Consider the following 24,177-nt stretch of genomic DNA (forward strand, 5'->3'; position numbering starts at 1 on the left):
AGATAGTCTTCATATTCGACTATGTCCTTAGATGGACAGATAGTCTTCATATTCGACTATGTCCTTTAACACACGGCTATTAATTATTTTATATATACTAGTACACTTATTTTAAAGTATGGGAATTGGCATTATGGAGCGTTTCAAAAGCAGCCACAAAAGTAATGACTAAATTACGAACACTGCAATCGGCAATTGCTGCATGCTCTGACCCCGGAGAATAATATTAATCGCTTTGGTACTGCTACTAAATTTGAGTTTAGTAGAGAAAAGATGGTTTCAATTCGAAACTTACCATCAGTGAAGAAATGGTCTAGTGTGTTCGTATTACGCAGTCGATTTAAAAATTTACGGACTGATGATCTTTCGACTTAAAAAGTTTCAGCCACTTTCTCTGTGGTGATCAGACCATTAGGGCATGAGTAAACAAAATTTGTTCGAAATAGCTTTAAACCTCAATTAGTGATGAAAAGCGCACATTTCACCCACAACGGCATGGAGCTCTATAGCAAAATCCATCTCTATGCACGCAAATTCTTAAACAAGTCATTGCAAAATCGATGAATCGGTCCTGTTAGCGAAAATTATTCTAATCGCAACATCTACAGTTCACCTCACTTTAACCGACATAATTGCTCCCTTTTTGTGTCGGTTAAGTGAAACGCAGTGCTCGAATCACTTTGGTCGGAAGACCAATCAGAACTGCGGAAACACATGAATTTCTTCGACCCTACTGAAATGACAGAGGTACGGCGGTTGTGAACTAAAATTTTTCAAAACGTGGAAAGAAGAATTCACTGAGTAGTAGTGTCCGTTTGACATGAAATAAAATTTCAAATATAAACGTGTTGTATTAGTGAATTCGTGTCGGTGTTTAATAACACTACTTGCATAATGTATGTTGTTTTCCTAGCCTACTCCATATCCGCGAGGATCTCTTCAATACGTTCTATGAAACAAGAAATGTATACAGGGTGAATGTTAGTAAAACCAACAAACTGAAGGGACGGATTCCTGGCTGGAAATGGGGGAAAAAAGGTCCTATGAACATGTGCCGGAAGTGCATCGTGCTGTGTGAGTGACGCAGGCTACTGTAAGCAGCAGAACGGTCCTGTATTCATGTCGGATATAAGCTGAGATGGTATTTGTGAATGGCGGAGCAGAAAAAAATGTATCCTAGGATGCGCCAACCACATCACAGAACATTCCAAGCCCTTTTTTGGGTGTTTGTATGATCATGGATTCTTTCAGGCAGACGAACGTACAGGGAGGTGGTGGACTTTCTGCACACCAGATCTAGAGGACCGGGTTCTACAGGATATTGAGACGAACCCTAGTACAAGCTCCAGGCTAGTGGCCCGCCAACATGGTGTAGGTCAAAGTACGATTACGTATATTCTGCACGACCACCGCTACTACCCAAATCACCTGCAAACTCATGGAGGCCTCTTTGAGTACCTGTTGTGATGTGGATGCGATGCAAATCTGTACGTTGCTCCAGGATGATTCGTTGTCGTAGCATGCAAACCGTCCGTTACCAGACATAAGCTCATGGAAGGTTTTTCCCCTCCATTTACAATCAGGATTCAGTCCCTGCAGTTTGTCGGTTTTATTAACGTTCACCCTGCATAAAGTAAATTAGACACTGATATTATATGAATTATAACTTACCGAGAATTATCAATAGTAGAAAAGAGCATATGTGAAGAACAACTGACACCGCTGTTACGTTCACATGTAGACTGAATTACCTCGTCGGTGAGGATCACGGTCCAGTCCACCAGCAGATCGGTGGCGTTTACAGACCGAAGAAATTCTATCAGCTGTTGCGAGTCCTCTGTCTCGAAACCGAGGGCAGCTCCAAGCCTGAAGGCGTGGTTACGAGCTGCGGCCAAGGGGACGAGGCGTCTGATGAAGACGCCGCTCTGGATGATTAGCCGTGAGAACAGACCTAGGGAAGAAAAGCTATTCTATGTGTTACTTGGTACCTAATGACACTGACCACGAAATACATGTCATCACTTCAACAGTCAAGAATACTTCTGCCAAACTGAAGCACCAGTGACTGTTAAAGTAAGGTGCAATTTCTGTCAGTTTTCATAAGGACGTTCTCATCTACAACCTGTATTCTACTGTCTGATGTGGTTAGCGACGTGCTGACCTGCAGAGGTTGGTGACACCAGGTGGAACGATACGGAGATGCCGCCTGCGCTCTGACCGAAAACAGTAACCTGCTCAGGGTCACCGCCGAACCTGGCGATGTTCCTTTGCACCCAGGACATGGCCAGCTGCTGGTCTTTCACGCCTGCGTTGCCAGGCACAACTTCATCACCAGTGCTCAGGAATCCTAGAATCAAAGTTTCTCTTCAATAACATATACCTTTCTTGCATCACCACATTCATTCAAGGACTGATATACGTTACATTTTATCAACAGTATTTCTAAATCAAAAATTGATCAATGTATGATATTTCTGCCCTGAAAGTCAAACCTCAAAGTTTGTAAAATACATCGTTTCTCTTACCAATCCTTCAACGTGCGGCTGACGACTGCGGGAGAGGCATCCATCCCGTAGCAGAAAGTCCGTGGAGACGCTTCTCGCGTTAATCAGCAAGCTCTCCAAAATATTCGAAGTTTCCTGTTCCTCTTTCCATTATCAACTCTGTCCCCAGTTGAGTGTATGTTGAATGGTGGAATAAGATATAGCCCAATCAACTGGTATCACAACAGTATAAGACCCACATTCAAAGGTAGCTTTGGACTGTGGTACATTTACGCTTGATTTCACGAAGTACCTCCGTAAAACTCGTATGTTGATCGGTCTTAACTGCTAACAAATCCAGGAGCATGCCTCTGCATTATTTCGATATATTCCTTTAACCAGAAGTGGTGGGTATCCCAAACACTTGAGTAGTACTCAAGAATGGTTCACGCTAGTGTTCTGTAAGCAGTGTCCTTCACGGATAAATCACATTTCCCTCAAATTTTGCCAATAAACCGAAGTTGCCTTCCCTACCACCACCGTTACATTTTCATTCCACGTTACGCATAGATATTTATCGAGGTTTCTGTGCAAAACAGTACACAACTAATGCTGTACTTGAACGTTAAAGAATTCATTTCCCTATTAATCTGCATTATCTTACATCCTATCGACTACTCTCTGTTTCAAATGGATCCCACGCTTAGTGACCGGAAAGCAATGACACTACAGTTGCCTCACGAAGAGTTTTGTTGTCACTGAAAGCGAATTATTGATTAATAACAGAAACTTAACCTGTACTTAAATGCATTAAGCAATATGAGACACGATAATAAATGTCTACTAAATGTTTTTCACGTTACAGCACTTGCGAATATGAACCACAGTCGGCTGGGTTTTGGAATAACCACAATGAAAAACATAGCCCGACTGGAACTGAAACCCGATTTCCCACTTTAACCAAGCGTTCGTCTGGACAGCTTGAGCCATCCGAGTATGGATCACGGTCATATCCAAAGATCCACAGGAGTCGTCGTCCAGGCTTCATAACCTTCACTGGTACGTTACGTATACCCCGTCCGAGAAGGATACATTTATTGAGAGTCGAAGGCTTGGTATTGGCGAATAAAAACGAAATAACAATGCCTGTGTTATTAAGAAGTACGATTTAACTCTGTTTTGGACATGCATGCTGGCCGTCATTCAATTTCGGATGGCTGAAGTGGTTAAGACGACCCTCGTGTATGGCGGAAAATCCGATATCTGGGTTTGAGTCCCTGTCCGGCACAAAAATTTAACTGTCATCATTTCAGCATACAGTCGACAATTGTTAATATTCGCAGCTCCATTTCCTATATTTACGAGGGAACTTACTTTCTGGACAATCCCTGTATACTGCTAGTTACAAATGTGCGCCACAGTTGAAGATGACCCTCTCTATAACGCACTTTCACTAAAACAGGTAATGTTTGTGTAAAAATCTATATCGTAGAAGCTGATCGCTAAGAGTCACGCATGCCACTGCGTTGTCAGAACTGGACGACAAACAACAAAATCTTCCTTCTCACACCCAACACTGATCACTCTAAACTCCCCTCTGCCTCTGAGGTAAGCGTCCAACTTAGCTCATGGTCCGAATTAACCACTGTGTATTAAAATAAAATACATCTTAAACTAATGCACTCGCTGTAAGTATTTTCGTTTATTACTGAGCAGGAAAAGTACACTCTCAAGAAGCTTTACGGCTGAAGATTGGATAGGTAGAAGATATAACTAATGAGGAGGTACTGAATAGAATTGGAGAGAAAAGATATGAGGTGCACAGGCTGACTAGTAAAAGGGATCGGTTAATACAACACATTTTGCGACATCAAGAAATCAGCAAATTAGTGCTGGAGAAAACTGTGTGTGGGGAAAGGGGGGTAAAAATCCTAGAGAGGGACCAAGACAAGAAAACAGTAACCAAATTCAGAAGGATGTAAGTTGCAGTCAGTAGTTATTTGGAGATGAAGATGTTTGCACAGGAAAGGGTAACATGGAGACCTGCATCAAAACATACCACGACAACAACAATAAGAATCTCTTTAGTTGACTTCTTTGGATTATTATAAAATAGGGCTCAGAACCACAGGCCACGTGGATACTTGATTTGGGCTGCACTAACAGATAAGGACGATAGTAGGGGAGGCGTATGATTGATTTCTGTTCATTGGAAAAGTTTTAGGAAAGTTCTGTAAAGGAGAAAGTCTATAGAACACTAGTGCGACTTATCCTTGAATACTGCTCGAGTATTTGAAATTCTCACCGGTTCGGATTAAAGGAAAACATCGAAATAATTGAGAGCCCTACTGCTAGACAGATTTATTACCGGTAGATTTGATGATCACTGCCCTACGGGAGGGATACGTTACGCCAGTAACAAAAGCTACAGAAGCTCCATAAAAAGAAGGGTCAACTTCTCAGTAAGCTGACATTCTTAAGAATCTTTGGAGATGTACAAGTTGTACCTTCCTTCACCAAATTCAGACATCATATTAAAACATAGGCTTAAACAAGATTACGTGCTGCGCAGGACTGGTGCGTGTAAGAGAGAGAGTTCGTCACACCCAAATTCGTCATACCCAAATAATGTCAGACATCACTTAAAAAGGCATTATTCACCTTCAACATTACACTTCAGCTACACACTCTCTGCAGATTCTTCAGAAACAACTGACAATATGAGCTGGTCACAAGCAGATCAATGTAGTTGAAACGTGTGCACGTCAGAAGCGAAATTTGATCGTTCGTACAAAATTCCAAGTCAAGACGCAGGGAGCCACACAGTAAATAGCCTCAGCGGCAAACACTGAGTGAGGATAGAGTGAAGAATGTCGGTGAGGGGCTCACGCTCTAAAATGCTGTTAATGGTTTGATTAGATCATCTCCATGCAGCATGTTGCAACACCGCTCCTACTGAAAGCAGAAGAATAGCTTCATCAGGAAACCTGTAAAACGCTTGCAAAGGCGCCAAAGCTAGTGTAAGATCCCATATCTTCAAGAAAGAGGTGTGCAATTACCTTCCCCCATTCCTAGTGTAACGGAACTGGTCAGTGCACTTATTTCGTCATGTATGGGAGAATCGAACAGGAAGCAGTTCACAATACAATCCCATAGGGTCACAATTGTAATTCTGAAATTACTGTAATTTTTGGCACATTACAATGATCTTATATTTTCCTTTCATAAAGAAAAATAACAAATGAAAAATGGTTCAAATGGCTCTGAACACTATGCCACTTAACTTCTGAGGTCATCAGTCGCCTAGAACTTAAAAGTAATTAAACCTAACTAACCTAAGGACATCACACACATCCATGCCCGAGGCTGCGCCGTAGCGGTCGTTCGGTTCCAGACCAGACCAGAACAGCACTGCCACTCCGGCCGGCAATAACAAAAGAGTTAACATAAAATTTATTTCCAGAAGATGTAATTTTTTCCCGTATTTCCAACTTAATTCGAAGTTATAATCATATTTTAATTTATTAATGTCATGCTGCAATTTATTCTGTATATTAATTTGACAATATTGGAAAAAGAGCTCATTATCCATTAACGTCTTTTGATGTAAAAATCGGTATTGTGTAAAATCAATATACATTTGACTTCTTGCAATGTAATTGTTCTTGTTGATGTTTGAAACCAATAACTGTTGGATGGAAGTCTATTATCAGCAGCTGTTATGTGAAGCCGTGTCTGGGCAATGGAAGAAATATTTTGTTAGCAGAGAGAGTTTTGAGAATAAATTTGTCAAGTTCTACACATTTTAAGTAGTTCTTAATGTTTTTACCTTGCAAAGCAAAGTACGTATGAACCTTTTTTCCACTAACGTAGCACTATTTGAATCTATCTCAAGCAGTACAGCCCAATTACGAAGAAATCTACAATGAAATACGTCACCAAAGTAAAAGGTTTTTCAGCACTGTTCAAAGTGTGACATTATATTCCGATACAGGTGACTTTTGGTAACACAATTTATAATTAGTTCTTTTATAGTAACGAGAAGATTGATTCATTTTGAATGGTGGGTGACGTTAGACTAGCAGGTAACACCACTATACAGTGTATTCAGAGCTTGTGTGAAGTGATTGTGAGGGCGTCGCAGAGGAAGTTGTGCTGCGAAATAATTGCGAGGAAAAAGATTCGATATGTTGCGCCGTTTCTTAGTTATTTAGCATTGGAGTTAAGCCAATCAGGTCGTTTCAAGCGCAGATTCAAGCAATTACATGCACAAAAATCGAATAATGCACGGACATCTGTGGGTCCGTGAGTTATCACTTGTTCAAATGCACGTAACCAGTTAACATGTGCTGTTTTAGGAAGTGATAAATTTAGGCTAGGTTATCAAAAGTTACGTTTATTCAGTTTGAGGAAACAAAACGACGGACGAGTTTCGCGCTATTGTCTCCGGCAGGCTGCTTAAATTTGCACGAGTGACGGCCTGACAGGCTATCTTCAATGATTATTACTCGGAAACGTAGCAACGTCCGAATTTTTTTCTTAACGTTTATTTCCCAGCACAGCCTTCCGTGCAATAACCTTACAAGATTTTCATACGGTTTCTGATCATCTTTCATATCCTGTACGAGTACGACATCTGAATGAGACTTCATCGATGAGTGTTGCTTCATGGTGTTCTACTTTCACTAGGTTAAGAATGTTTCAGAAACACGAGAATAGCTGGACATGGAACGGGGTGTGTAAAAGGTGGCAACTAAAACAATTCATCATGCATCACAGAACCAGTGTGTACCTTCTAAGTAACTCACCGCCTTACGTACCTAGGGCTCCCAGTCGGTAATTAATGGTGACTAATATGACGTCGTATGAGACGAGGAAGTCTGGTCCATACTCCTCATTGGAGCCGCTGCCGACGGTGAAGCCACCGCCGTACACCCACAGCATCACAGGCAGGTCGGCGCCCTCTTCTGGAACTCCCGGCACGTACACGTTGAGGTAGAGGCAGTCCTCGGAGCCGCTGCCGTCGTCCTGCACGCAGTCGCTGCCGTACTGGGTGGCGTCGCGGACACCCTCCCAGCCTTCAGCTGACTGTGGTGCCTGCCAGGACAGCTCAGGCTTGGATTGGAAACCTTATTGGGTATGATTGCACTCATTCTGAATTGAAAACGGAGCCTCTATGACTTGCCACTCAAAGATATTAGAAAATTTAACACAGGTTTGGTGAAACATTCCTTTAATATATTAATTGTGACATTAATTTAAACGGAAGTGTTGAATGAGTGTTGACTGTAAACTTTATGAGTGTTGGGAACTTCTTCCAAAGCTTAAATAATACTGCCACTTAGTACAGTAAGAGACACGGGAAGGCACTTCATTGAAGCCCTCATACTATAAGTTCACCTACCGTTAGCACAATTCATTACACCAAATACGAGATCTGAATGCCACAGAGTAGTTGGAACTTGACACTAAGACGTAACTTGCACTTAACACTATGACACAACTTGCGCGTCATGTACAATTACACCCAAAAAAATTACATCTGGTGACAAACAAATGCTTACAGTTTCCGAAAAACTGGATGATTTATTCAAGAGAAAGAGCTTCACAAATTCAGCAAAACAATAACGCGTTGGTGCACCTCCGGCCCTTATGATTCGATTTGGCACATTGATAGAGTTGTCGGATGTCCTCGTGAGGGATATCCAATTGGCGCATTACATCGTCAAAATGCCGAGTTGGTTGGAGGACCCTACGGATAATTTTGTAAACATTCTCAACTGGTGGGAGATCCGGTGACCTTCCTGGCCAATATAGGGGTTGGCAAGCACGAAGTCTAGCAGTAGAAGAAACTCTCGCCATGTGCGGGCTGGCATTGTCTTGCTGAAATGTAAGCCCAAATTGGCTTGCCGCGAATGATAACAAAACGGGTTGTGAAATACCGTCAACATGCGATCTGCTGTTGGAGTGCCGCGGATGACAACCAAAAGGGTAATGCTATGAAACGAAATAGCAACCAAGACCATCACTCCAGGTTGTCGGACCGTGTGGCGGGCGACAATCTGGTTGGTATCCCTCCGCCGCCCAGGGAATCTCCAGACAAGTCTTCGATCTGGAAGTTACTGACAGCGTTAAGAGCCTATCAGATATAGGAAGAACGGCCTGGATATGCAATACGCATAGGGGGAAAACCCTGAGTACCTAATAATATTAGGATACTGGAAGATCAGGCGAGCACAATCTACGTTCATTTTGAGAGCTGACTGACAAATTTCCGCCTTGTGTCCCTTTTTTTCCACAGGTCGAACATTTGACTTGGCGATAGTTTCACTGCTGACGCTGATGTATTACGAAACATTCACTTCAGGAGGACAGCTTGTAACACCATAGCTCTAATACTCTACTGATATATTTTGCTTTTGTTTTATTTAATGTTACATCGTCGAGCTTCTGTAAATGATGTTTGATTGAATAGACAACACAAAATTCTATACTCCTTTCTTTGTAAAAAACTTTCACAACATGTCTCCAACTTTAAGATTATGGTACAGCAGTAGCATACAGTAGTGTTATAAGCTGTTGAGGATGTCTTATGCACGCAGTGACTTTGCCTGTGACAGTTCCGACCAAAGTTGTTACTATGTTTACTATGGTTGTAAGATAACTATTGGAATTATAAATATTAAATATTCCCAAAAGGAAAATCCTCTGCCCCATGGCAAACCGTCTGGGATTCGATGGAAAGGAATTTATCCCTGAAAAGGACTGGTAGTCGAAGAATCCGCACGCCTCTTGGCTGATCTTCGGATTACACAATGAAATTTATTTTTAAAGTATTGTCGGCCACACTTCACGCGGTGTTTGAATATTTCGTAGTCTAGTACGTTTAGCTCTCGCTTGAACACTGTCTCGACGTTAAAACTGTCACCACCCGCCTTGGCTTTTCAGTTGCTCTTTCCTAGTGACTTACTCTGCTGTATTCCTGTCTTCTCATGAATCAGTAATTTATAATGTATCATGTCGACGTAGCGTGTAGTACATTAGCCAAACAACTCGGACAGTGGACATTAGATGCTAAGGACATCGGACAATGGGACAGGTAACCAAATCAGCCATTAGCGAGCACTGTCTGCAAATTAATAATTCTATGAAATACAAAAAAACAAGGGATTTGGAATAGATCTCTACATACTGAGAAACTATTATAAGAGAGCTAGTAGAGATAAGGGTGATGGGAAAACTTTATGATTCGTTACAGTGTGTGCCAGCTCCGAAAAGCCTGGGGCCTTGCACTGCAGTTGCTGCATCGCAGCGGTGGCAGCAGCAGAACTCAACGAAAACAAGAATTGAGAATATGGACATCGAGGAAAAACCCGGACAGAGCTCTAGGTGGACCGCACCGAGAACAGAACCTCAGATCTCGAGCAAGCTCAACGGACAGTGGAACGGACCTCAGAGGGAACAACTAGAGCTGGTCATAGAGGGTGAGTACAATAGTGGGTCAGTTTCATTCACCTAGTAGTCTGAGATAGCACTACGACGACGTCGATATCCGGCAGGAACCCCGACACCCCATGGTGTCATTGGTTTTTGATTTCCTTCATCTGAATATTTCTCCTTTTATTCAAGATTTATTCACAGTTGCCTTCCTTGTGCCTATGTCTGTCCAACGTCAGTTTTACCCCTTCTCGGAGAAATTCCTTTCTGTTTAACTCAATTGACAATTGTTGTGTTAACTATCGCAATGTTCACAGTCACAAAGAATTTCAAACACACCTCATCATTCCATATTGGTTAAATATCCCACTTCTTCCTGCACTGGTTCTTCCGAACGATCCTCGTAAACTTCAGTCTACTCTTTACCGTCACTAAATTGTGATCTTAGTCTTGCTTTTGCGTACGGTTTACAGCCCAGATCTGATTTCGGAATCTCTACCTGACGATGGTGTAATGTAGCTGGAGTCTCTTCTTGTCTCCAGTGGTTAATTGAAGCAATAGAATTTTAAATTGATTGATTATAATTTTATGTAACACTAGGGTGATGTGGCTGGTACTGTGATGTGGTTGACGATGCTGCATTAGGCAGCAGTAATGGATACAATTGTGCATGTCGGTTAGCTCTTAATGTGACATTGGTAGTAGGGAAGAACAAACTGACTGAGATACCATGACTTGGAGAGGAGTTTAGTGTATTATGAAGTGTTTGAGGAGTATATGGAAGTAAGAGCAGGGAAGGGTGGTGCCTCGCCGTTGTGAAGCTATGTGGATTATTGGAACATACGTAGAAGAAAGTAGCAGCGGGTATGACAATACCGTATATAGTACTGGTAAGTGTCAGTAGCTTCAGGATCAGAAAGAGGAAGCTTGTTCAGCTTCTTGATGTAGAGCATGCGGAAGTGGCGGTAGAGGATGGAAGCTTTTTAAATGAGTAACAAGACAATAAATTTCTAATTTAAGATATATATGGTATTCACAGACATGGTCTGACTACCTAAGGATAGGTGGCATACGATCTGCTGAAAGAGGATGTTTAAGAAGAGGTGGATTCTTTGGCTTTCGATGACTTATCAGGGGCGGTAACATATAACGATACAAAGAGCCGAGCTAGGTGACGATGAGCGGGATCGGTCGATAACGCTTATGGTTACCTGTAGTACGGTAAAAAGATGTAATCTGCTTGCAATAGTTTTAGGAGTGCTAGTCAGAAGTGGGGTATTTGTTGAAGAGCAGTTCGATAGTCTTTCCTGGATATTTTAATGTATTAGTAAGACGGCACAGATGTTCGTGGGTGACGAGGTGGAAATCAGAACGATGGAATGGATAAGTAGTACGTCTTATGACTATTTTCTGTTTTAATTGTAGTCTCCTGCTTTATGCTGCATTACTCAGGAGAAAACTGGATTATAGTACAAATTCAGTAGGCAGAAGATTCATCTCGCTAGAAAATTGGTTTCAAAAATACCTCATGATACGTTCAGTCAAACCATACCAGTTGTGATTTACTGTTTCTGGAAACAATGTGGCAACAACACATCAGCAGCTATTTAATATTAAGTCCAAAACGTAGTCTGAACAGCAATCCGATAAAATCCAAGCAGGAAGCAGTTGCTTTGTAATAATATGAATCCATCCACTTCAACAGCTACCTGTTGCACAAGACAAATGGAGTTATATGCGATTGCAGTCTTTCTCGGCATATTCCACTGATGAATTCTTCTCGGGTTATCAGCCGAGTGGTGGCGTCGTCTTGTCACAACGTTTCAGTGAGTTTCGTACCCATCATCTTCTGGCGAAGATGATGGGTACGAAACTCATTGAAGCGTTGCGACAAGGCGACGCCACCACTCGGCTGATAACCTGAGATGAATTCATCAATCAAATGAAGTTTTGACGGAAACATACACCAGTACTGAAAACAGAGATACTTCATATTTTATTCGTGTTCACTGTTCTTTAGCACAAAGCCATCATTTCTAATCTGTCTAGGTACAGTAATATGACCACCTGTAAGAAACGTGACTAACGATATTTTGCATTGGCGAGCGCTGTAGGTCGTGCAGGTCAATGAGGTTCTTCAAAGTATAGACAGGGATGTGCAATCACTCCAACTGTAGTGTCGTGGTCATCTGTGTCACGTTTCTCCGTTGAGGATCTTCGGCGCAAACAGCATGTTGGAACTGATCTCACAGATTCTCGATTGCGTGTAAATCCGGGGAGTTTGGTTGCCAGGGTAGTACGTTAAACTCAACCTGGTGCTCTTTATGCGACGTACGTACACTGCGGGCTGCATGATACGTTGCATTGTCCTGCTGGTAGATGCCATAATGCCTAAGAGAAACAAACTGCATGTAGGGTTGGACATGCTCCCCAAGAATAGGCGCATGCTTGTGTTGATCTGTGAATTCCAGAATGACTAGATCATCCAGGGAATGCCAGGGAAACATTCCCCAGACCATAATGGTCCCTTTTCCAGAATCGACACTCCCGACGATTGCTGCAGGATGTTTAGCTTCAGTCACTTCACGCTGTACACTCCAGTGACCATGTGTCAGATGGAGCATAAAAGGTGACTCATCTGAAAAAGCTACCTGTCACCACTAAGCAGACATTAGTTGCAGTACTGACGTGCCAATTGCAGCCTTCGTCGCTGATGAACAGCAGTCAGCACTGGTGCACGGAGCAGGCACCCGTTGCGGAGTCCCATAAGGGGAAATGTTCGCTGAACTGTCGATGTGGAAATACTGTCGTAGCGCCTTGGTTTATTGGGGAGGTCGGCTGCTCAAGACTAGCACGAGTGTTCGCCTGTATATATTTCCGCAGCTGTGGTGCACCACAGTTCCCTCGGCGCCCGTTTTGAATGGAGTCATTTTGCCACGCATTGTACACTTTAACCACGGCGGCACTCGAAAGGTTTACGAACTTAGCCGTTTCGCAAATGATTTCACCCTTGGCCCGAAAGCCTGTCATATTGCACTTTTGGTCGTCAGATAAACCGCTCAGTTTCCGCATTACCAAACGACTGCACTTGTCTTCCGTGTCTCCCTGAAACGCTTTATATACCATTCACTGCTAGTGCTGCCAACTGTCTTCTACGAGTGGTAATTGCCCGTTGACGTCGAACATATTGGGTGGTCATATTAACGTGACTGGACAGTGTATATTGTGTGTAACTCAGAATTTAGCAAATTCAGCAGGGTCTCCCACATCACCTGGAACCGCAACACTCCAAGTGGCGGCTGAGCATATGGAATTCCGAGGAAGGCAGTGTAGGATGAGTTGTAGACGCTCGTTGCTGTGATCCCACGCAACGTTCCCTGATCCACAGTCACCAGCACATCTTCTCCCTGAAACCAACATGGAAACTTCATTATAGAGCATGATACTCTGAGTGACGAGCAACATACCCGTCTTTCGTCTGTAGTTTCCAAAGTTTGGCCGATTTATAATGCCTTATACATGTCTGCTTCGTAGGTCTAGTAACCGAGAGTATTCTACCGAAAAGGTTTCACATCCGTTTAAGATAATTCTACCGACTTATGACACACAAAAGCCGACAGTTGTAGAGAAGCAACATCAAGGACCCATTGTGAAACAATCTGATGTGTTCTATTAAACAAGAACCATATAATGTTAAAAACATGTACACACTCATAAAACTTAGTTATGAATATCCATAGTTCCCTGAGGTAAGTCAGCGGCTGTAAAAACCGAATGACGTGTGATTAAGACACCGGACACACAGTGGAAGGAAGCTGTGGTTTGAGACGCATTTATAACGAACTAACTGTAGCCGCCAAAGATATCACCTCTCTGATAAAACATTCACCATAAGCTGGAAACTACGTTCATCAATATCTACATGACTACGCTGCAGTTCCCGTCTATGTAGCTGGAAAACCCACCTTCAGTTTATTTCCCTACCGTTCCACACCCTACAAACGTACAGGAAAAACGAACACATGAATCTTTCTAAGTGATTTACGATTTCTGTTATTATATTACGATATTTATTTGTCCTTAAGTAGCTGGGCGTCAACAAAACTTTTTCGCATTCGGAGAAGAAAGTTAGTGATTGAAGTTTCGTGAAAAGTTGTCAGTGCAACGAAGGAAGCGTTTGTTTTAAATATGGCCACCGTAACTCAGTTACCTTATTTTGCGATAATACAGTCGCACAATTGAAACGATGCTCCTTCGGCACGCCGTTTGATCAGAAGACGCTGGTGAGCAACTGTGTCAGAATGCTTCTGGAAATCGAGAAATATGCGATTAGCTTGAGAACCCCTGCCGGTAGTACACATTACTTCGTGTGAATAAATGCTACCTGTCTTTCACAAGAACAATAATTCCTGAACCCATACGGACTGTTTGTTAATAGATCGTTTCCTTCGATGTAATTCATATTGTTCGAACACAGTTTATACGATGGTTGTCCAGAAAGTAAGTTCATAGGCCGCTGCATTATATAACGAGGATGTTGAAAAGATGATACAACACTGTGACAAAACTCGAAGTTGGAGCGGCGACTATGTCGAGAAGTAGGTTGAAGATGTATCTAATTGTTGCAAATAAAACGTTTCTGGTTTCCACTGTGGTTTCGATTTCGAGAACAGTCGGAAGCTACTTCCTGGACAACCTCTGTATTCCAAAATGCTAATGCACGTCGGTGTTGGTATGAGTCTGCCATTCAGCTAATTGCCCCTATTTCCTTTCCTGACTATTGGTGTGACCAGTGAAGTTTTGCAGGCTTTAGGTAAGGATCCTTCTTAGAGTGAACGCTTCGTATGTGATTCGTAAGTATGAAGCTGTTGTATAAGCATACTCTGAAAGGAACCTAACTTGTATACAATCCAGACAGCAGGCTTTGCCTACATGTATGTCTAAGTTACACATGTTGGCAGCTGTTCTTGATTCGAGTTCTGTAATATTTTCTTCGACTTCTTTGATGAAGGAAATTCAGAAAACCGTGTTTAATAGCTCCACTTTGGTGGTACTAACATTGACAATATTCCCACTGGTATCGCGCAGTGGTGATACTAATTGTGCATTGCTTCTGGTGTACCTTCCATTCGGACGGAGTCTCTTTTGTTATTATGCCGTTAGTTGTAGTTTCCCAGGGAACTGCGAGATACACACGGACGGCTCCAAAAGCACTCAATATACCAGAATGGATTGTGCATTCCTGTACGAATTTTGGTTCCGATTCCCAGTGTGAGTTCTAAGCTTTCTGCTAAAGCAATAAGTATACTTGTTGTTTAATGCCATGCATAACCTCATAGTGAATACAGTGAAATGCAAAAGTGGTGGCAAACCTCCTAATATCGCGTCGGACCTCCTTTGCCCTACGCCTGCAGCAACTCCTCATGGCATGGACTCAACAAGACGTTGGAAGTCCCCTATCAAATACTGAGCCACGCTGGCTTTATAGAGGCCCATAATTGCCGTAGAGTTGCTATTGCAGGATTTTGTGCACGAACTGACCTCTCGACTATGTCTCATAAATGTTTGATGGAATTCATGTAGGGTGATCTGGGTAACCAAATCATTCTCTCAAACTGCCGATTATGTTTTTCAAACGAATCGCGAACAGTTGTGGTCCGATGGCATGACATCGTTGTTTGGGAAGTCCATGAATGGACGCAAGTAGCCCCCAAGTAGCCGAACATAACCATTTCCAATCAATGATCTGTTCAGTTGGAGCAGAAGCCTCAGTCCATTTCATGTAAAAATAGCTCACCAAAAGCTTGCACAATGCCTTATTGAAAACTTGGGTTCATGGCTTCATGGAGTCTACGCTACACTCAACCCTTTCATAAGCTCTTAGCATCTGAAATCGGTACTCATCTGACTAGGTCACAGTTTTCCAATCTTCGGGTGTCCAACCCAAACTGTCGAGAAACCAGGAGAGGTGCTGCAAGCAATATCGTGCTGTTGGCAATGGCGCTCGCATCGCTCATCTGCTGCAATAGCCCCTTAACGACAGATTTCGTCGCCTGTGCTGACAGATACGTTCGTCTGTGTCCCACACTAATTTCTGCTATTATATCACGCATTATTGTTGTCTGCTAACGCTGACAATTGCATGCAATCACCACTGCTCTTGGTCGCTAAGAAAAGACCGTCGGCCACTGCGTTGTACGTGGTGAGACGTAATGCCTGAAAGTTAGTATTCTCGGCACAATCTTGACACTGTCAATCTTGGAATGTTGAATTCTTTAACGATTTCCGAAATGGAATGCCCCACGCGTCTGGCTCTAGCTACCACTCCACGTACAAAGTCTGTTAATTTCCATAATGCGGCGATAATAACGTCAGAAACCTTTTCACGTCATTCATCTGAGTACAAATGATAGCTCCGCCATTGAACTGCCTCTTTACACCTTGTGTACGCGATGTTACCGCAATCCGTGTGTGCATATGGCTATCCCACGACCTGTCACATTAGTGTACAGTTTGAATACAAAACATTGTAAATTCTTGCTTCGAGATGAGCAGATCTCAGATCTTCTGAAACAGAAGAAAGTGTTTCGGTTGTTAATAGACCAAATTATTAATTTATTCCTATTGTCAGTTATAGTGTCTACCCTTACTAACTCACAGGAACTATGCGCACGTCATTATTTTCGTCCTTACTCTGAAAGACAGATATGTCTACTAATCATTCACTGTTTTTCGTTGTTAATACCGGTTTGAAACGATCTTTATTATTGTGTTAGTAGTCTGGAAGACAAATTAGCTAACTGATCGTTTCATTATTTACGTTTCAGAGATTCGTTGGAAGCATAATTACAGTCACGTGCTAAAATGAGACGATGAATAAGCCGTCATTAAGGCAGTTTAATTAGGAGAGCAGGAGTCTAACCAGCTCGAGTCAAAACATGATACAAGACACGATGGGGGTTCAGTAAGTAACGGAACACTTTTTTTTCTGAAAGCAGGTTGGTTTTATTCAGGATTCCAAATCGCAATATTATTCCAACTCTTTTGACTACATAACCCGGTTTTTCAACACAATCTCCGTTGAGTGTGAGGTCCTTATGCCACCTTCCGTGGAGGGCCCGTACGCCAGCATGACACCGCTCTGCTTGTTGACGTCGGAGCCAACATCTTTCTTCTCGCGTAGTGCATCCTTCACTAGCCCAAACATATGGAAGTCAGACGGAATGAGATCCGGCTGTAGGGGAATGGCGAGGAACAGTGTAATGAAGTTTTATGAGCACCTGTCGTGTCCGCAGACTTGTGTGAAGGCTTGCGTTATCATGGAGAAATTGGTTTGCTCTTTGGGTCGACGAACACGTTGAAGTAATTAGTTTTTTTTTAAAATTTGTTGCTGGTAGCACTATATACTTTCGAATACGAGATTGCAACTTTGAACTTTTTCTTTGGAGGCGATGTGGTGTTGCTCCAATTCATGGATTGCCCTTTCCGTCCCGGATCGGAATGATGAACCTATGTTTCATTGCCTGTGTCGATGTTCGACAAAACAACTATCACTATCAACCTCGAAAAGCACAAGCAATTATTCTCAGATTGTCCGTCGTTGTTCTTTTATGTTCTTCTGTTAGGCGGCGAGGAATTCAGTGGGCACATACCTTCAAGGACCCAAATAGTTAGACCAGTGGGTCAGCGGTATTAATACAGACGTCCAGCTGTGCAGGCAGCTTTTCGATTGTGATCTGTCGATAACCTCGAATGAGAGTGTTCATGAGTTCCAATGTTGCAGGAGTCACAGCTGTGTTGCCTGCCTGCACCCAGGAGACGGACGTGTTTCCGCGACCTTGTTACGAAGTTGCTAGGCGCCTCGCCCAAATACTAGTCGTGCTTTTGTTCACTGCCAGGTTTCCGTAGACATTCTGGAAGCGCCTTTGAATATCTGCAAAGCTCTGGTCTTTTCCGCAAACAGAAACTCACTGACGCACCTCCGTTACAGACCCCAGATTGTAGGTTCCGTATGGGATCGACACTTATCGGAACTTTGTGCAACTATAAAGCGGCTGCACCTGGAATAACCGATGACGTCCCACAAAAAATTCCGTACTTTTTCAACCGAAATCGCCGAAGTAAAAAAAAAAAGTTACATTACTTACTGAAAGTCCCTCGTAAATTAAAGTTAGTATCAGGATAAATGAGGGAGTTACGAAAAACGTTAAATGAAGTAGCTGGTTCACTTACGATTTGGTAGCTGATACAGAGAAGTATGAATTGGAACGTCTGAAGTAAGAAAAATAAACGAGACAATATAGAAATAGAGAAATGAGAGGCAGAAAGGAAATAGTACAGTTGAGATATGAGACAACGCGACTCCACCAGCGACTGAGGGGGAAAAAAGGGAAATCAGTCAAAGATGATACCTTTCTAACAATTATCAACATGTTCCTTAACATATGTGTACGCATTCCATGGGTTAAGCAGAAGCACAAAGATCTGCAACTTATAATTTCCATGATTTTTTGCGCTTATGTCCAAGATAGCGGCTAACGTCATGCTATCCCGATTGGCGGCGACAGAATTGTGAAGTCTTTCTACAGTTACGAAGTCAATTCAGTTGCACAGTTGAGATGGGAATGTTATACACAGTAATGTACTGATTATCGTAAGTGAAAAATATGGAAAAACATATTACTAAGTCCTATTGTGTAAATTTTGAAGACGTTAATTTTGCGACGAGCAAAACATTTACGATAAACTTAGCTGTATCGAGGGCTGTTATTAGTTGAGAGTTATTTCCTGACAAGTAGCTCGGAACATATTCTTCCTATTAAAAGACATCAGTGAAATGAGTTACTGGTTATTATAACAAAAGCTCTACCAACGAAGGGGCTACTGGGCTTAACAGCGGTCTAGTAAACACAGTACCAATGGAAATAAGAAGAAAGGGAAAAAATGAGTATGATTTAACGTCCTGTCGACGACGATGTAAGAGATAGCGATCACAAGTCAGGTCTGGAGCACATTGGAGAAGGAAATCGGTCGTACCCTTTCAAATAAACCGCCCGGTATTTCCCTTAAGCGTCTTATGGAAACTACGGAAAACCTAAATTTGGATAGCTGGAAAGCTATTTCAACCACCGTTCGCCCAAACGCCAGTGCAATCTCTAACCACTGCGTGATTTCGGTCGTTTCACCGTCAAAAGTGTGACATGAACTCCGTCATTTCTTTCCTTTCTATATATCTTTTATTCCCGACTCGAGAGGGTATACCTAGAAAGCACCATGGTTGTGCTGTTATTGGTAAACCCTAAGAATGCCAAATCACTGCAAGAAAAGAAGCTTTAATGGGGCAGAATTTTCTGTTGTATTGAACCACTAACTGAATACCCGACGTTGCTGCGGTATGTGTTTATTACGGTTCTCTTAGCTCATCTCCTCCTTCCCCCTCTCTGTGTCGGTCTCCTCCTCCCTCCTCTCTTTCCATCTCCATCTCTTCCTCCTGTCTTTCCACTTCCTCCAACTCCCACTGTCTATTTTCTGGCCCTCTCTGTGTGTGTCAAGTATTCCCCATCTCTCTTTGCCCCAGTCCACCTGCAATCGGCTCCTTCTCCCTCTGTCCATGTCCCCCAATCCCCCCCCCCCCCCCCCGTCGCCTCTCTGAGTCCGTCTCATCGAGCCAACTACCTCTTCCACACCACGTATGTCTTCTGCTTCCCTCTGTCTGTCCATTTACTTCTCCCCCTCTGTTTGCCCATCCCTTACTCCCCACATTACCTGTCCAATTCCTCTTCCCTGTCCCTGTACATTTTCTCCTCAATGTCTCTCTACTCATCTTCTTCTCTACTCTCTCTGAGTCCATCTACTCCCCCTAATTGTCTCTGTCCATCTCCTCCTCTTCCGTTCCTCTCTCCATTTACTTCTCCCCCTTTCTCTGTCCACCCCTTCCTTTTCCCTTTCCATATCCATTTCCACGTCGTCTCAATGTGCCCATCTCCTCCTGATTCCTACCCATGACCGTGTTCTACTTCCCCTCTGTTGCTGTCCATGTCTTCCTTCATCTCCTTCTCTTTCCACGTTATCGCCCCCACCCCAATAGGAGGCTGCTGGTTCTTGCCCCAAAGAATTTCTTAGATAGTAAATATGTAACAAGATTAGTTGAAATAGACCTAGGAGTTTAGCAGGAGCCTTTTACCCTCGGCTTTGTCAAAGCATGCACATTCCACATGCATTTAACTTATATTTAACATATTTAAAGGATATTTGTACACATATTTCACCTGTATCTATAGCGAACTTCGTCCTGCAGTTTCGATTTCAAGCAGCTCGGACTGTATGACGTCATATCTCCTGAAATATGTGTTATACAATAAATTTTGCCGATACATTGAATGGTGTATTTTTCTACTGTCTGCAAAACGTGTTGCCGGTAGAGTTGGTAGTCAAAACGTAATAAAGTAAAACGTTGTGCATGACTTCATATCTACTGAATTATAATGATAAAATGCCGAGGTACATTCAGTAGTATATGTGGGTAGTATTTGCAAAATTTGTTGTGAATAGAGTTAGTAGTAAAGAAGTAATAAATTAAAACGGAAGCAGCAGTTTTTATCGCATTTCAGTTATTGATTTCCTATCTCCTGAACTATTGGTCACACAGTAACACAATTTTGTTGATACATTCAGCTGCATATGTTAACACTTAAAATGCTCCACGAATATAGTCAATAGTAAAGAAGTAATAAATTAAAATGTCACACATGATGCAGCAGTTTTACAGCATAAACAGCGAAAATGTACTAAGCGCTAAACATTTAAACTCCTTTCATTTTGCGGGAGTTATTAGTTAGAAAAAGTTTTGTAGGGTTGAAATTATGTATAATCAGTAAAGTTTGTTGCAAGTCGCTGAGTGCTCTCATTCTCAAATATCTGTAAATCAGCTGGTCGTCAGTTACAGTAATTTGATAGGTGGGCGGTTCCATTCCCCACAGCGATTCTTTCTAGACAGTAAATGATACGTGTACCACGTTTGGGTGAATCGGTCCATTGGATTCGGAAGAGATGTGGAATAACGCACATACATATTTGGTTTGTAATTACGTTTGGGTTCAGCAGGAGCTGCGAGCACACAATCAAGCGTACTACATACGTGTGGTATTTTTGAAGATTCTGAAATGGATGTGACAGTGACAATGTAGATTTCAATGAATACAATGGTCAATCCTGTACGAAAACATTTTAAGTGACAGCGTGTGTTACAAGAACTCTTCTAAGTAACGAATCGCCTCTTTCAATATGATTGTTCCTGGGTGGATCCAAAGTGCCAAAAATATACAAAGTGGTTTGACGAATTGTTCATAAAACAAAACATTATCAAAAAATCGTCGAGAACTGATAATATAAACATGGAGTTGATTAAATATGTGTCAACTAAACAAACACCTTCAAATTTTATGAATTTTTGCTGGATGAGCAGATACGTGCCAGGTATCCCTATATACGTGCCAGGTATTCCTATATATTCCCTATTTACAGGGGAGAGTATAAATCATAATGGGCAAGTGGCCGAGAAATAAGTGTACTAAATTCTTATTACAAACTGTGTGGTGAAATATCTAAAAAACTGATACCAATAGTGGAAGCACATATGTTGGGAGGTACAACGTGTTTTTAAAAAAGATAGATGTTGTTCTGATTGTCTTATCAGTATGGCATAAATAACTGATAAAAGAACAGAATTCATAATTCCATCTTATTATGTTTTTATTGATTACAAAACGAGGACAAACGGAAAATACTGTGAGAATAACTAAATAAAGTTGGACTTCCACCATATCTAATTACGGCAAAAAATAATAAAATAAGGAATCGTACTGTTAGGTTTCGGACAGAAGCTGCCGACATTAATCACGGAGCTAGACAAGGGTGCCTAAAGTCACACGACCTTTTTCATATCTGGATTGTCGATATCACTGATAAATTGTTGATTGTGTTAAACGACACGTTAAGAAATGACAACCTTATGTTCATGAAGCTGCAATTTACTGATAATCAGCTTATAATAGGAAACTCTGAAGGAAAGATTCGAGTAACAGCATAATTATATCAGTCAAGTCTAACTGTATGTAAATACGAAATAGCAATACCAACAGGTATTTTAAGGATTGGAATTCCCGGTATCTGAAATTATTATAGATGGATAAATAACTGTAAAATATGAGAGTTTAAATATCTCCAGTGTAACGATATTTTTCCCAAATCACATGATGAAGGGTTAAAATTGGAGAGAGGCAGAACAATACAATACCAAGTACATTAAAACATGATGTACGAGAAAAAGAACGTTTATTTAACACCATGAAGTAATAGCATTGGCGTCGCTGCTATATTATGATGAATGTTGGACACTAACCACAAATAAAAACTGATTCATCAGAGATGGAGTTTTTCCGTTTTTAGCGGCATTTTGATTATTGAACCGTTAAAGAAATACCGATATCAGAAAAGAACTAAATACGAAACATTTTACACAAAGAAATAAAAAATGCGGATAACTAAAGAGGCACGAGAATTAATGGACGACTTTAAAACGGATGACGTGGACAATTCTGAGGCGAAACAGACAAAAAGCCTTAATACCTGAAGATGACGATGATGATGACGATTATCAGTTATCTCCTCAGTGGGAGGGATTAGGTGTTGTCAGGTTATTGTGTTCTACACTGCAAAAGCAACAATGAGCTCTCACTATTTGTCAAACATGTTTCAAGGAGACATAGCACTATGTATGCGAAGAAAAGTACCTCATCCCACTGCCCAAAGTGCAGAATTGCTAGGCATTGATCCCGGAAGGATTCAACCCAGCCTGACACGTGTGTGGGTAACACTCTCACTCTCTCTCTCTCTCTCTCTCTCTCTCTTTCTCTCTCTCTGTGTGTGTGTGTGTGTGTGTGTGTGTGTGTGTGTGTGTGTGTGTGTGTGTGTGTGCGCGTGCGTGCGTGCGTGTGTGTGTGTGTGTATGTGTGTGTGTGTGTGTGTGTGTGTGTGTGGGAGAGAGAGAGAGAGAGAGAGAGAGAGAGAGAGAGAGAGAGAGAGAGAGAGAGAGACCAGAAACACAACGGTCGACGTGAAACGTCAGCAAGGTAAAAATTTTATGAGATGTAATGATACTGTATACATTTCGAAGGAAAGTTGGTGCGGTTAACGATATTCTCACACTATGATAGGTCTGGTTAATGATATTCTCACACTATGTGATAGATACATGGAGAAGGGACGAATCAGATAAAGTAATTCAATTTCTCGAAGTCAAAATTATGTATGGTTATGAGCAGGGAAGATTCGAAGACTTATGAGCCTGGCTGAAAGTTACGGTATGCGAGTTAGAGAGATAAAATGACTTCGCAATTACATTTATGATTAAAAATTGTTAGTTACTGCGCCATTTCAGGTGACGCGAAAGCATCACAGAGATGTTAAACTAATTTCAATGACAGACGTTACAAGAGGCATTTTGCATCACGATATTGTTTATTGTTATAATTCTGAGAGCTTACGTTCCTGGATAATGCAACCGACGTATTGCTTTCCCCTACACACATCTCGCAAATGTAAAACAGAAATTAACGTTCTCACTGGAACTAATAGGCAATCATTTTTCCCGTGGATCATTCACGGCTACAGAAGGTGGGGGTTGGCGGGAGGGGGGGCGGGGCGGGTGTCAGTGCCACACAAAGTATCCTCGCCCACACTCGAAAGGTGAACTGCAGCGTGTTGACGTACATACAGCTGAAGAAATGATACAACGAAAATGAAAGACAGTTACAAAGCTTGCGCACTATGAATTTTAACAACATCAAATCCTGAACGTGTATTAACTGTGTTTGCAGAGTAGTCCTAGAAAATTCTAAACATTTTGAAGCAAAAGGCTAAAATAGTGCTTATTTACGACTAAAACGTAACATTAAGGAATGCCAAGCTGCTGCACTTTACCTTCGACAAGACCACTACGCTGACAAGTATAAACAAATTAACTACAGTAGAGGAGAACACCATTGTATGTGTGAGTTTCTTTTACGAGCTCTGTGTTGAGAATTGTTTCTTGATGAACGAACTCACTATATGAGCGAGCAGATAACAGCCTTTATCTCTCAAGCTCCCAAAACGAAATCGTATTGCTTAGAGATAATGAGACCTTGGATGTGGAGCTACCGGCCATCGCCCGTTAGCTCACCAACTGGTGCAACTACTGAATCTGTGCACATTTGAT

General features: G+C 41.9%; 1 protein-coding gene across 1 annotated transcript in view; it reads right to left on the reverse strand.

Moving 5' to 3' along the window:
- LOC126356217 (cholinesterase-like) overlaps window positions 1-24,017 on the reverse strand; it is a 52,155-nt gene extending 28,138 nt beyond the window's left edge. Inside the window, exons 1-5 of the mRNA XM_050007029.1 lie at window positions 23,901-24,017; window positions 13,193-13,327; window positions 7,304-7,580; window positions 2,162-2,347; window positions 1,752-1,951 (exon numbers count right to left, since the gene is read on the reverse strand). Of these exons, the coding sequence (XP_049862986.1) occupies window positions 1,752-1,951; window positions 2,162-2,347; window positions 7,304-7,580; window positions 13,193-13,327; window positions 23,901-23,963 (861 nt within the window). The 5' untranslated portion in view covers window positions 23,964-24,017. The remainder of the gene's footprint in view (window positions 1-1,751; window positions 1,952-2,161; window positions 2,348-7,303; window positions 7,581-13,192; window positions 13,328-23,900) is intronic.
- Window positions 24,018-24,177: the final 160 nt, after the last annotated feature.

Source organism: Schistocerca gregaria, chromosome 3 (assembly GCF_023897955.1).
Source record: "Schistocerca gregaria isolate iqSchGreg1 chromosome 3, iqSchGreg1.2, whole genome shotgun sequence".
Lineage (NCBI taxonomy): Eukaryota > Metazoa > Arthropoda > Insecta > Orthoptera > Acrididae > Schistocerca > Schistocerca gregaria.